The sequence below is a fragment of the Podarcis erhardii genome (assembly GCF_964252035.2).
Source record: "Podarcis erhardii genome assembly, chromosome: 7".
NCBI lineage: Eukaryota > Metazoa > Chordata > Lepidosauria > Squamata > Lacertidae > Podarcis > Podarcis erhardii.
The window spans coordinates 91,714,073-91,729,487 of NC_138511.1; the positions used below are offsets into that span (position 1 = coordinate 91,714,073).

General features: G+C 47.0%; 1 protein-coding gene across 2 annotated transcripts in view; it reads left to right on the top strand.

The window, feature by feature from the left end:
• The window catches only part of DLL3 (delta like canonical Notch ligand 3), a 180,230-nt gene that overhangs the window by 65,305 nt on the left and 99,510 nt on the right, over window positions 1-15,415 (top strand). For both annotated transcript variants that reach the window (XM_081869022.1, XM_081869023.1), the window contains one exon: window positions 3,464-3,680. In XM_081869022.1, coding sequence (XP_081725148.1) covers window positions 3,464-3,680 — 217 coding nt within the window. The remainder of the gene's footprint in view (window positions 1-3,463; window positions 3,681-15,415) is intronic.

A 15,415-nucleotide genomic window follows, 5' to 3' on the forward strand; every position in this document is an offset into this window, starting at 1 on the left:
CATGCTAGCCCCGCTCCCTCACTCAGCCCTTACCGGCCCTTATGCAGGGTGTATAAAGCCTCAACCTCACAGCAGGAGGAGGAGGAAGGCAGCTGCTCGGAACTCTGGGCAGCCCACCAATGTGGCAGTGTGGCCTCTGAACGCGTGCAGAGTGCTATACCCTCCCCACCCACAGCGGAGGCTCCCCAAGGGAAAACGTGCACCCTGGAGGTTGTGTTGTGGCTCCATTTTGCACCCCTCGATGCCCCATCTCAGGCACTTCTACTCGGACACAAGTCCCAGGATCCGTGCCCAGCCTCTAAAAACAACAAGAGCGCCTGCATCACATATCCGAATGAGACCAATGCCTCACCTGGCCCTTTCCGTTGCACCTCCCTGGCCACAAGGCTGCCTTCTTGGTCTGGGCATCCTGTGCGGAGCAACTGAGCAAAAGGAGCCCTAAAGGCGCTGCAGCAAATGGGCCAATTTGGAGATTTCGGCTCTTTACTGTCCTGCTTGCGCAGCATCCGGAACTGAGGGCCCGCCATAATCATTGCCAGTGCTATTTCGCAACCCGCTTGCACAAAATACTAATTGCCACAATATGCTCCAGAAGCCTCCATGCAATTGGGTGCAATGAACTCAGGCCAAAGAATAGCTGAGACCCCCATTTTGGAGAGAGTCGGCGCCCTGACGGTCATCGCGTCCCGCCCCTGCTGCGCAGTTGAGCTGAGGACTCGGCGCACCACCTTCGCCTTCTGCCAGTTCTGTGCTGGGGTGACGGCGCGTGTGCCCACAGAGAGGGCTCTGAGTGCCCCCTCTGGCAAGCGTGCCATAGGTTCGCCACCACTGACCTAGGGTAACTTGCAATATGAGGTCAGATCTATAAACTGCTACATATGAAGGTAACCTGTATTGAACTTTTGTTTCGGTCTAAAGACCTATGACCTTTCATGAAGCCTTGCAAGACCTGAAATGCTTTGACCAAATCAAGTCTAACCAAAGCAAGGCTCTTCTGCAAGTAAAATGAAGTGGAAGATTAGCTATAAGTCCAAGGTGTCTTTCATTCCTTCTATCCTTGAAAGTGCTTTAGCTGGAACAGGGCTAGCCAACATGGAGCTGTCCAGATACTGTTGTTTAGTCGTTTAGTTGTGTCCGCCTCTTCGTGACCCCCTGGACCAGAGCACGCCAGGCACCCCTGTCTTCCACTGCCTCCCACAGTTGGGTCAAACTCATGCTGGTAGCTTCAAGAACACTGTCCCACCATCTCGTCTTCTGTCGTCCCCTTCTCCTTGTGCCCTCCATCTTTCCCAACATCAGGGTCTTTTCCAGGGAGTCTTCTCTTCTCATGAGGTGGCCAAAGTCTTGGAGCCTCAGCTTCAGGATCTGTCCTTCCAGTGAGCACTCAGGGCTGATTTCCTTTAGGTTGGAGAGGTTGGATCTTCTTGCAGTCCATGGGACTCTCAAGAGTCTCCTCCAGCACCAGAATTCAAAAGCATCCATTCTTCGGCGATCAGCCTTCTTGATGGTCCAGCTCTCACTTCCATACACCACTACTGATGTAGTCCAGATATTATGAAACTCCAACTCCCATCAGCTGCAGCCATCATGGCCAATGATCAAGGACAGTGGCATAGTGTGGGTTGCTGGTGCCTGGGGCGAGCAAGCCACTGATGCCACTAGAGCACCCCCCACTGGAGCCAAGCTGTGCCATGCTGCACTGCCTGTCTGCCCACACAAGGGGGAGCCCAGCTGGCTGACATGGCCCTTGGCGGATAACCCCCCCCCAACGCACACCTGCAGAGAGGAGCACTGGGCCCCTTGCCTGCCTCCCTCTGTCCGCACCTGCTCACTGAGGGCCTTGGCTGCTCTGCCACCTGTGCCAGGGAGGGGATCCTTATGGAAGCTGGCACCTGCCAGGGAGGCCAGGTTGCACACCCCCAGGATTTTGCCTCAAGGATGGTGGGAACTAGGGCCCAACAACATTTGGAAGGCACCCCTGGGTTAGCAACCCTTGAGCTGGAGCATTTACAATGTTAAGTACGCTTTTCAGGAGCTGAACTGATGGGACCAAGCCCAAATCATGATCAGCTGGTTCTGCTTGGAGCTTAAATGTAAGAATGTGATCAAAATGTAAACCCTATTTAAAACACATGACAGGTATGTCTTTTGTATTGATTATATGTGAGATGAACAACTGCAGTGGATTAGGGGTCTGAACACAGTGGGACATGAGCCACTGGGAATATATCCTGTACAAACTCCAATGAAACACACAATTTTTTATTGTATTTTTATCCTATTTTAAAGATTTTAAGTGGTTGTTGTTGTTTAGTTGTTTAGTCGTATCCTCTCTTCGTGACCCCCTGGACCAGAGCACGCCAGGCACTCCTGTCTTCCACTGCCTCCCGCAGTTGGGTCAAACTCATGCTGGTAGCTTCGAGAACACTTTCCCACCATCTTGTCCTCTGTCACCCCCTTCTCCTTGTGCCATCCATCTTTCCCAACATCAGGGTCTTTTCCAGGGAGTCTTCTCTTCTCATGAGGTGGCCAAAGTCTTGGAGCCTCAGCTTCAGGATCTGTCCTTCCAGTGAGCACTCAGGGCTGATTTCCTTTAGGTTGGAGAGGTTGGATCTTCTTGCAGTCCATGGGACTCTCCAGAGTCTCCTCCAGCACCAGAATTCAAAAGCATCCATTCTTCGGCAATCAGCCTTCTTTATGGTCCAGCTCTCACTTCCATACATCACTACTAGGAAAATCATAGCTTGAACTATACGGACCTTTGTCGGCAAGGTGATGTCTCTGCTTTTTAAGATGCTGTCTAGGTTTGTCATTGCTTTTCTCCCAAGAAGCAGGCATCTTTTAATTTCGTGACTGCTGTCACCATCTGCAGTGATCATGGAGCCCAAGAAAGTAAAATCTCTCACTGCCTCCATTTCTTCCCCTTCTATTTGCCAGGAGGTGATGGGACCAGTGGCCATGATCTTCATTTTTTTGATGTTGAGTACAGTGGTACCTTGGTTTAAGAACAGTCCTGTTTACGAACGATTCGGTTTACGAACTCCACAAAACCGGAAGTAGTGTCCCGGATTGCGAACTTTACGTCAGTCTAAGAACAGAATCCGAATGGTGGAAGGGCACTGGTGGTGGGAAGCCTCATTAGGGAAAGCGCACCTCGGTTTAAGAACAGTTTTGGTTTAAGAACGGACTTCCAAAACGGATTAAGTTTGTAAACCGAGGTACCGCTGTATTGTCTGTCTCCTGAAAACATGAGCTGGGCTCTTATAAACTAAGAGACAAAAACGCACAAGGAAAAGAGTCAAGAGGAAAGGTAACAAGCAAGCATTTCAATCTATCTGGGACCGGATCAATCTCCCCTTTCCGATGGTCTTACACAGGAGACAACCTCAGTGGGTTGTGCTTCAGCCTCTTTCATCCTGGGCAAAAAGGCCTAATCACTCGGCTGTCTGTCCTTATCTTGCAGGACTTGGAGAATGACTACAAATGCAGCTGCCCTCAAGGTTTCTACGGCAAGAACTGCGAAGTCAGTGCTATGACCTGCGCCGATGGGCCTTGTTTCAATGGCGGGACCTGTGTGGAGAAACGGATTGGCGGCTACACTTGCCACTGCCCAGTGAATTACCACGGTTCCAACTGTGAGAAGAAGATAGACCGGTGCAGTAATAACCCGTGTTTGAACAGTAAGTGTTCCTTTCCTCTCCGCAGTGTTTCATTGCACTAATTATGGGGGTCCTAATTTGGATTTTGAGTATCACCAATGCAGTAGGGTTGTTTTTTTATGCATACGCTTTTAAGAGGTGAACTGTAATCTTGCTGTGTCTTAAGCAAGGTTTCATTCATCTAGCACAGATGAGTACAGCAGTTGTAAGGTTTTAAAAAATGTCCAGTAGTCTAGGTTCCACAAAACTTGGCAGGGTACTTTAGGAGGGACATGGTAAATCACTTTATATTTGGGTAGACATTTCCCATATCTGCATACTATTGTGTCAAAAGTGTCCGTAGCTTTTTGGTACAGAAACCCTAGTGAAGTAGTTTGCAGTTAAGACAGCATTTGTTAATTTATTGTTAAAAGGCGAAAGGTTACAAATTGGCTCTTAGGATAAGCTTTTTAAGCCTATCCTGCTAGATTACCAAAACGTATGTTGAGGCTCCCTAAAGGTAAAGGTAAAGGTAAAGGGACCCTTGACCGTTAGGTCCAGTCGTGAACAACTCTGGGCTTGTGGCGCTCATCTCGCTTTATTGGCTGAGGGAGCCGGCATACAGCTTCCGGGTCATGTGACCAGCATGACTAAGCCGCTTCTGGCGAACCAGAGCAGTGCACGGAAACGCTGTTTACCTTCCCGCCGGAGTGGTACCTATTTATCTACTTGCACTGGTGTGCTTTTGAACTGCTAGGTTGGCAAGAGCTGGGACAGAGCATTGGGAGCTCACCCCGTCGCAGGGATTTGAACCGCCGACCTTCTGATCAGCAAGCCCTAGGCTCTGTGGTTTAAACCACAGCGCCACCCGCGTCCCTAGGCTCCCTAGGAAGGGTTAAAGTTTGCTTGCACTCTCCCTTCCAAATGCTGTTGGATGATGGCTCCAGTCATCCCAGTCAGTATGGCCAATGGTCAGGGCTGATGGGAGTTGTAGTCCAACTATGTCTGGCGTATACCACATTGGCTACCCCTGATCTGCACTATGCCTCTTGATCCCCTCCTCCCCAGTATACGAGCCGTGACGTTTTCCCCAGGGACAGAGTGAGCACATGCCAGGGTAGCCTAATGCATCCTGTGGTATAGCTGCTAGTTGTGCAGGGATCTCAGAGGCTTCGTTTCTTGCCCAGAAACACAGACTTAGTCCTGAACTCTGACAAAGGGAGGGCAGAGTGTCAATGTTAATTAAAACTCCCATGCAAAGGCAGGAACAGAATATTCAGTTCTCACATGGTGAATTTCACTGGGAGGAAACTGACTTTGCTGATGTGTATAGTACTGCTTGCATAGCATCCCAAAAGACTGACTAGTGGGTGCTAGTAACATTCGTACCACACATTGTGCATAATAATAATAAGAATAATAATAATTAATAATATATTATTTATACCTCGTCCATCTGGCTGGGCTTCCCCAGCCACTCGGGGTGGCTTCCAACAGAATATTAAAATACAATCACCTATTAAATATTAGAAGCGTCCCTAAACAGGGCTGCCTTCAGATGTCTTCTAAAAGTCTGGTAGTTGTTTTTCTCTTTGACATCTGACAGGAGGGCGTTGCCACCACCAAGAAGGCCCTCTGCCTGGTTCCCTGTAACTTGGCTTCTCACAGCGAGGGAACAACCAGAAAGCCCTCAGAGCTGGACCTCAGTGTTTGGGCTGAACGATGGGGGTGGAGATGCTCCTTCAGGTATACTGGGCCCCTGAGGCCGTTTAGGGCTTTCAAGGTCAGCACCAACACTTTGTGCTCGGAAACATACTGGGAGCCAGTGTAGGTCTTTCAAGACTGGTATTATTCAGTCTTGGTGGCATAACATCCATGACAGCAGTGACTGTATTACAGGGACCAACCCAGGGCTCTGAGTTGCCACACCCAAATCTAGACTTGGAAGATTTATTCTGCAGCCAAGTGGCTTGAGGTTGGTCCTTAGAGCTGGGGCTTTGAGCAGAAAGCTGGAGCTGGAAGTCTAGTGAGCAGAAGATGCTGCTTGGTTGAATTCTCTACTGAAGCTCTTTATCAGGCCTTATACCAGGGGTCTTCAAACTATGGGCTGTGGGCTGGATCCAGCCCACTAGGCTCAGAAATCTGGCCCGGAGACCCTGCCGCCTGCTTAGTCAGGCCCTGTGCGTATTGGGAGCCAGCGAGCGCGGTGTTTCCTTGAAAAGGAGCCTCAGATGACTCGCCACACGGGGGTGGGACTGGGTGGGCAGCAACACTTCCACTGCTTCTGGAAGCTCCTGCAGCCAATCGGAAGCTGTGGACGCCTCACTGCATGGGGGGGGAGGGGACTGACTGAGTGGGCAGCCCTGCTGGTGAACAGGCTTGGCGGGCACAGCTGCAGAAGGGGCTACGCGGTGGTGGTGGTGGTGGAGAGGTGGGTTGTTTAGTCGTTTAGTCGTGTCCTCCTCTTCGTGACCCCCTGGACCAGAGCACGCCAGGCCCTCCTGTCTTCCAATGCCTCCCGCAGTTTGGTCAAACTCATGCTGGTAGCTTCCAGAACACTGTCCCACCATCTCGCCCTCTGTCGTCCCCTTCTCCATGTGCCCTCCATCTTTCCCCAAATCAGGGTCTTTTCCAGGGAGTCTTCGCTTCTCATGAGGTGGCCAAAGTCTTGGAGCCTCAGCTTCAGGACCTGTCCTTCCAGGGAGCACTCAGGGCTGATTTCCTTCAGAATGGAGAGGTTTGAGTGGTAGTGTCAACCTAGTTGGTGAAGTGTGTGCAGGATCGCTCGCCAGTCGCGTCCCTCCGGTCAGCTTTGCTCTCTCAATCGCCTCCTCTGTGGCACGCACTCTTCAGCTCCCAGTGCCCTTCGGGTCAGTGCAGGTCAGGCGCTGCAGTTGTCCCAAGAAAGTGCACAAGAGGAGGCTACTTTTGCAAGAGGCCGCAGTGAGTCGTGGGGATGGGCGACCCACGGGCAGGCCGTGCCGTGGGGATCGGGGGTAGGGAGATGTGGGCAGGCTGGCGCATGGGGATTTGGGGTTGGAGGGCAGGCGTGCTAGCTGGGTGGTGGTGGAAAGGGGTTAGGGGGACACGCAGCAAGTTGGATAGGATAGATAAAACCTTATTCACATTAGCCAATGGCCATAGCAACAGTAAAACATTACAGTATACGCAGAAAAGGGAATTCGATATTAGAGCACAATTTAAAGTCCTGAACCAGCCGTCAGTTAGTGGCCCTTATTCTGATTGCCCCTGCTATGAACCCAGCGACCTTTGCTGTTATCTGCTCATTTTGATCTGATAGAAGAAAGGAGATTATGGCAGTGGCTGAGCGCCCTGGGATGCTTAGTACGACTGGGGTGAGGATCTCGTTCCTCGGGTCTTTGTAGAGAGCGCAAGACAGGAGGACGCGTGCCGCTGTTTCGGTGCTACCGTCTCCACAGGGGCAAAGACGTTTCTCAGGCGGGATCTTTTGGAATCGACCCTCCAGTACCGCAGATGGCAAAACATCCAGTCTTGCACATGTAAAAGCACGTCTGTATTTTGGGATAATAAGTTTGTGCAGATATGGGGCCAGAGAATCAAAATGGAGAGGTGGAAAATGAGCAGCAAGTTGGGTTGTAAGGATGGGGCTTAAGGAGACACGGGTGCAGGTTGGGTCATGGGGATCTGGGTTAGGGAAGCACATTCATAGGCTGGGTCGTGGGGAAGGGGGTTAGGGAGACGTGTATAGGCTGGGTTGTGGGGATGGGGGCATGGAAGGCCTGCATGTAGACTGGGCCATGGGGGTGAGGGAGATCCATGTGTAGGCTGGGTTGTAGGAATGAGCATTAGCGATACTGACCATCTCTTTAGCCAAAAGCAGGCCCATACTTCCAACTGAAATACTTGTAAGTTTATTAAAATTGTTCTTCTTTTTAAATACTTATTGTTTTTCCTGTTTTTTGTGCACAACAAATAAATTACCGTATTTTTCGCTCCATAAGACGCACCTGACCATAAGATGCACCCAGTTTTTAGAGGAGGAAAACAAGAAAAAAAATATTCTGAACGAAACAGCGGATGTATGATTTTTGTGGTTCATGCTGTGGCCACAGACATGTGATTTGGTGGTGAGTTTGGGGTAGCCCAATGCAAAGATCCTGAGAATCCATGTGGATCCGTTCTTTGTAACCACATTTTTGCGCCATTGCGGCCCCACGAAACAGTGGATGTGTGGGTTTTTTGGTGCAGGCTATAGCCATGGACATGCTATGTGATCTGGTGGTGAATTTGGGGTGACCCAATGCAAAAATCCTGAGGATCCATGGGCTTTTACCTCCCCCCCTCCCAGGCAGCCTCCTTTATTGCTAGCGTCCCTCATCTCCCTCCCAATCGCTTGCCGCAGCTGCTTCCTTTCAACACCCCCTTTCCTCTTTCTAAAAAAAGAAGAAGCATGATCTGCTTTTCTCTCCTGGGCAATTCGGCTCCAGGGACCACGCATTCGCTCCATAAGACGCACAGACATTTCCCCTTACTTTTTAGGAGGAAAAAAGTGCGTCTTATGGAGCAAAAAATATGTTATGCGAAGTGTGCATAGGAATTTGTTCATATTTTTTTCAAACTTATAGTGTGGCCCCGACTGTGTCTGAGGGTCAGTGAAATGGCCCCCTGTTTAAAAAGTTTGAGGACCCCTGCCCTTGACGGACGCAGAGGCATTTAAACTTCCTTAGCTTAAATCACTGAATTACATCACCAAGAAAAACAAATAAATGTTCCAGTTTATCATCCATATATTTCCTGAACAAGCTACTAATGGACTACTATTATAAATAAAGCATATGGTCTATGAACACAATCATACAAGCCCATGTGCTTTTGGCACTATGGATCTGGCCTGACTTTAAAAGCCACAGAACATTTGTGAAATTATTATTTATTTATTTTTAATATTTATTAAGATTTTTAAATACAAGTATAAACATAATAACCAATATAACATGTATCGTAGCATAATTTCATAACTTCTTTGGACTCCCTCACGTCTCCCGCTCCCACTTACATCATTGTAAATTTTTACCAGCAATTTATCATCTTGTTTACATTCTTGTGCCCCATTCATTTAAATATAGTCTAATAGTTCTCCAGAAGATTTATATTTCTCACTTGTCATCCCAATTCCATCTAATTTAGTGGTGCTCAATTTTTTATGATCTAGCATCCTTCTTAACATTCAACCAAATTACAGTATTTTGCAAATAGATCTTAAATTTCTTCCAATCTTCTTCAACCCTCTCCTCTCCCAGGTCTCGGATTCTGCCGGTCATCTCGGCCAGTTCCATGTAGTCTATCAGTTGCATCTGCCATTCTTCCAGGGTGGGTAGAACTTGGGTTTTCCAGTGCTTAGCGATGAGTATCCTTGCTGCCGTTGTTGCATACAGGAAAAAAGTTCTGTCCTTCTTTATCACCCTCTGGCCGACAATACCCAGGAGGAAGGCCTCTGGTTTCTTGGGGAAAGTATACTTAAATACCTTTTTCAACTCATTATATATCATTTCCCAGAAGGCCTTCACTCTAGGGCAGGTCCACCAGAGGTGAAAGAATGTTCCTTCATTTCCTTTACATTTCCAACATTTGTTGTCAGACAAATGGTATATTTTGGCAAGTTTAACTGGGGTCATGTACCATCTATATATCATTTTCATTACATTTTCCTTCAAAGCATTACATGCAGTGAAGTTCAACCCAGTGGTCCACAACCTTTCCCAGTCTTCAAACATGATGTTATAGCCAATATCCTGTGCCCACTTTATCATAGCCGATTTAACCATTTCGTCTTGTGTGTTCCATTTTAACAGCAAGTTATACATTCTTGAGATTACCTTAGTCTTAGGTTCTAACAATTCTGTTTCCAATTTCGATTTCTCCACCTGGAACCCTAACTTTTTGTCATTTTTAAAGACTTCTTTAATCTGAGCGTAGTGTAGCCAGTCTCGCACTTTATCCTTCATTTTCTCCAAACTCTGCAATTTCCAATTGTCTCCATCTTTTTCTAATATTTCCCAATATTTTGGCCATTTGGCCTCCATATTGGGTCTTTTTCAGGCCTTAGCTTCCAGAGGTGATAGCCACCTTGGAGTTTTGTTTTCCAATAAGTCTTTATATTTTGTCCAGACATTGAACACTGCTTTTCTGACAATATGGTTCTTAAAGGCCTTATTGATCTTAACTTTGTCGTACCATAAGTATGCATGCCAACCAAAAGCATTGTTAAAACCTTCCAAATCTAGTACATCAGTGTCTTCAAGAAGTAGCCAATCTTTTAGCCAGCAGAAAGCTGCGGCCTCGTAGTACAACTTTAAGTCTTAAAGTTAAAGCAGAACATTTGTGAAATTAAGCCATTATGGTTCTCTGTGCAGTAAGAAATTGTGCAAATAAACCACAAACAACTTACTATTTGAAATATTTGTGCTTAATTTTCCAGAAGCAAGCGTAGGTAATTAGTGGATAGGTAAAAGAGGTAAAGGTAAAGAACCCCTGGATGGTTAGGTCCAGTCAAAGGTGACTACGGGGTACAGTGCTCATCTTGCTTTCAGGCTGAGGGAGCCGGTGTTTGTCCACAGACAGCTTTCCGGGTCATGTGGCAAGCAGGACTCAACCATTTCTGGCGCAACTGAACACCATGACGGAAACCAGAGTGCACGGAAATGCCGTTTACCTTCCGACCGCAGCAGTACCTATTTATGTACCTGCACTTTGACGTGCTTTCGAACTGCTAGGTTGGCAGGAGCTGGGACCCAGCAACGGGAGCTCACCCCGTCGCAGGGATTCGAACCGCTGACCTTCCGATCAGCAAGCCCAGGAGGCTCAGGGGTTTAGACCACAGCGCCACCCATGTCCCTGTTAGTGGGTAGAAGAGCAGCATGGAAATATGATGTCCAAACTGTTTGCTTGGCAGTACCTATATATTGCTGACCCATACATGATATTAGGACGCAGGTGGCGCTGTGGGTTAAACCACAGAGCCTAGGGCTTGCCGATCAGAAGGTCGGCGGTTCAAATCCCCACAACGGGGTGAGCTCCCGTTGCTCGGTCCCTGCTCCTGCCAACCTAGCAGTTCGAAAGCACGTCAAAGTGCAAGTAGATAAATAGGTACCGCTCTGATGGGAAGGTAAACGGCATTTCCGTGCGCTGCTCTGGCTCACCAGAAGCGGGTTAGTCCTGCTGGCCACATGACCCGGAAGCTGTACGCCGGCTCCCTCGGCCAATAAAGTGAGATGAGCGCCGCAGCCCCAGAGTCGGCCACGACTGGACCTAATGGTCAGGGGTCCCTTTACCTGTTATACATGATATTAATAATACTTGGCTGGGGGAGCCTGTTCATTTGCAAATAAAAGCAGGCCTTAACTGGGTGGCTGCATCCAGACATCGCAATGACTCAGTGTGAAAGAAATGACGCTCTTCTTCCCCTTGCATGTGCCCCTCTTCTTCTCAAGGGTGGCCATGAAGACAGAGAACTTTCGCTTCTATTATTGATTAACTGAAGTTTGATATTATGTCCAAAGCCTGAACTGTAATTAATTTTAATAAGCATTTGTTGAAAGAAACCCGCAACGTAAATCAGTTTGCAGTTGGCTCGTTCCAACAAAATTCTGGTTAAGATTAATGCACTTGTCAGAGAGTTGTAGATTTGGTTTTAAAGAGCCTACGATGTATTGCATTTGATTCTTTTCAATTTAGTTTTCTTTCTTTAAAAAAACACATTTTTAAAAGCACACCTAATATGGTTGACAAATCAGGTGCAGGTTTTCTTAATCACAGATGTTTATCCACCCTTGCTCTGGACCGACAAGGCCTGGTAGTAGCAGTAGTAGTAATAATAATAATAATAAATAACAGTAATAAATAGTAATAATGATAATTTATTTGTACCCTGCCCATGGTATAAGGCAGGGGTCCTCAAACTTTTTCAGCAGGGGGCCGGTCCACTGTCCCTCAGACCTTGTGGGGGGCCGGTCTATATTTTTTGGGGGGGGAATGAACGAGGGACAATGAGCAGCGCATGAAAGGGCTCCAGAGAGGGGCTGCTTCAAATAGTGGCAACTCGAGAGGGGCGCTCAGCCAACTGCAGCTCCTGTGCCTTGCCAGTGGCAGGGGCTGGCAGAGGGACGATGAGCAGCACACCAACAATGCCCAGCCCCCTTCCTCCTCTAGGCATGGCAGGGAGAAGCCAAGAGGAGGGAGGGAGGAGGCGCCGCTCCTGTGTGAGGGAGAGGGAAAGAATGTTTAGGGATGCTTTTAATGTTTGATGTATCATAGTATTTTAATATTCTTTTGGAAGCCGCCCAGAGTGGCTGGGGAGGCCTAGCCAGATGGGCGGGGTATAAATAATAAATTATTATTATTATTATTATTATTATTATTATTATTATTATTATATAACACGCACGCTGGTGATCCACGCAGTGATTCTCAGACCATCGGCGGGCCGGGTTTAGAAGGCAATTGGGCCTGATCCGGCCTGCGGTCCTTAGTTTGCCGACCCAAGGAGTAGTAGATCATGGTGTTTGTCCTTCCAGCTTTGAGTACTAGTCTCTTAGCTTGCATAAGGGCTTGCATAACTTTTATTATACATCTCCTCCTTTCCTTTGGTGATCACTCGTAGCTGAGTAAGATTGACTTCCATAAACATGGTTTTAACAGTGAGTCCATAAGTGACTGTGGAGGCCAATTCTGGACCCACACGTCCTTCCACAGTGGGGACGTTGGTTTCCGGGTGGGAGTTGATCCCGGTGTGGATTTGCCAAGCCTGTCTTCCTCTTAGCACATTTTCTCCCTTGCGTCCTGAGTTTGAGTGTCTTCAAAGCCCAGGACACCTTTGGTCAAGGCTGTTCTCCAACTGGAGCGCTCGCAGGCCAGTGTTTCCCAGTTTTCGGTGTTTATACTACATTTTTTTAAAAATTGCCTTGAGACATTCTTTAAACCTCTTTTGTTGACCACCAGCATTACACTTTCCATTTTTAAGTTTGGAACAGTGTACAGTAGTTGCTTTGGAAGACTATAATCAGGCATCCACACAACATGACCAGTCCAACGAAGTTGATGTTGAAGAATCATTGCTTCAACACTGGTGATCTTGCTTCTTCCAGTACACTGGTATTAGTTAAGTAGCTATATGCATCTTTTAGCCCCCACATCACTGGGATATAATTTAAGAGTGCAGGAACACCAGCAGGTATCAAGGATATAGCCAATACAATGTTAATACGAACAATAATTTCTGACCACAAAGGAAGTCCCACAGATGCAGCACACATTATGAGCCTTCCAGCTCTCTGAGCTGGCCAATTCCTTCCTATACTATAAAGGCACTGTGGACTCCAGTATACAGTGGTGCCCCGCAAGACGAATGCCTCGCAAGACGAAAAACCCGCTAGACGAAAGGGTTTTCCGTTTTCGAGGCGCTTCACAAGACGAATTTCCCTATGGGCTTGCTTCGCAAGACGAAAACGTCTTGCGAGTATGTGATTTTTTTTCACTCCCCCCCCCCTTTTTCTAAGCCGCTAAGCCGCTAATAGCGCTAATCCGCTAAGCCGCTAATAGGGTTGCTTCGCAAGACGAAAAAACCGCTAGACGAAGAGACTCGCGGAACGGATTCTTTTCGTCTTGCGAGGCACCACTGTACCTGAAACATCAGCTCTTGTTGAATCAGTTTCAGTTTTAAGAAACACTGCATATAGCTGCTGAAGCGACTTTTCACTGATTAGGATGAAATAGAACACACGAACCCTCTAGTCCATTTACCTTTAAGATCCTGAACATTGTATTTACAATGTTTTGATAAACAACTGCTATGGATTTAGTTTTCTACAAAGATTATACCTCCCCTCCAGCAATATAAGAGATGCTGAGGCATCATAAATAGACACCAAAAAGTGCTGTAGTTGAAGATAGTGCCACTCAGTACTAGTGAGAAAGTGGAATCTATTCTGCAAACTTGAAAATGGCAAAAAAATACCCATCTAATCCTTGTTACAGATAGGTAGCCGTGTTGGTCTGCCATAGTCAAAACAAAAAATTCCTTCCAGTAGCACCTTAAAGACCAACTAAGTTAGTTCTAGGTATGAGCTTTCGTGTGCATGCACACGTCTTCAGATACACTGAAACTGAAGTCACCAGACCCTTCTATATAGTGAGAAGGTAGGGAGGGGTATTGTGTATGCCATCAAATGCCATCAAATGCCAACAGTGTCCTTCAGCTCTCTATATTGGACAAACAGGCCAAACCTTACGCCAAAGGATAAACGGACATAAATCTGACATCAGGAATCACAAGACAGAGAAACCAGTAGGAGAACACTTCAATCTCCCAGGACATTCTATACAAGATCTCAAAGTAGCTGTTCTATTACAAAGGAATTTCAGAAATAGACTGGAAAGAGAAGCTGCTGAATTGCAACTTATTACCAAACTTTCCCACCCCCCTTCTGAGTAATACCCCTCCCCACCTTCTCACTATATAGAAGGGTCTGGTGACTTCTGTTTCAGTGTATCTGAAGAAGTGTGCATGCACACGAAAGCTCATACCTAGAACTAACTTAGTTGGTCTTTAAGGTGCTACTGGAAGGAATTTTTTGTTTTGTTCCATCTAATCCTTTTAAGTGGTCTAACCCTGTTACCAGCCACTACTTCCACCAAAAGGACTGCTTCTACATTTCAAATCTGGATTACTCCATGGAGTTAATTAGCGTGAGCATGTGGAGCAAAGTGTAACTGATGAGACATTATATTCTATGCCTCCCTAGCCATTGTCATTGCAGGTGGATATGGAGCCAGCATGCTGCAGAGGTTAGAGCAGGCTTCCTCAACCTTGGCCCTACAGATTTATTTTTGGCCTACAACTCCCACGATCCCTAGCTAACAGGACCAGTGGTCAGGGATGATGGGAATTGTAGTCTCAAAACATCTGGAGGGCCGAGGTTGAGGTAGCCTGGGCTAGAGTGTTGGACCAGCATGGAAGGCATATTGAGAGTATATGGGTAACAGCAGTGACTTTACTGTGGATGTCTGCTGTAGACTTGGATGATGGCTTCCTACAGCAGATTAGAGTAGTCATGGGAGACTTCACCTTCCCCAATAACTACTATCTATTGGAATTCAAAGTCTGCCAAAAATATTAGGTCCAACAAATTCCTCCATTGCCTTGCTGACAATTTCATTTCCCATAAGGTGGAAGAAGCCACAAGGGCATTGTCTATCAGGGACCCGGTCCTCACCAACCGGGAGGACTAATCGACGAAGCAGACATTAGGGGTGGGCGATATCTGGTTTTCAATACCATGATATATCACCAGGTAAACATCATGATATATTGATATATCACGATATCTGAAATAAGGAAGGAACTATGTAGAGGTGAACAGGATAATTCCCTGGCAACTGCTATTACTTAGGGGTCTAAAACAGCAGTCCCAGATTATTTCTATTCACTATGACTCATTGCCATACTTTGTATTTTCCTGAATACCACCATTTGGTAGCCAAGCCCAAAACCAAAAGTCCTATTTGTATGCATTTTGACGTGCCTGCTGATAAAACTGACTGTGTGGTGATTGCTGACATCATGATTTATCCATTTTAGACCCTTCTTAGTAGCAGTTGCCAGGACATTAGCCTGTTCGCCTCTTCTTAGTTGCTTCCTTATTTTAGACATTGTGGTAGATTGCATTGTTTAGCTGGTGATATATTGTGATGTTTAACTGGGGATAACATTGCGATGTTTAGCTGGGGATATATCACAA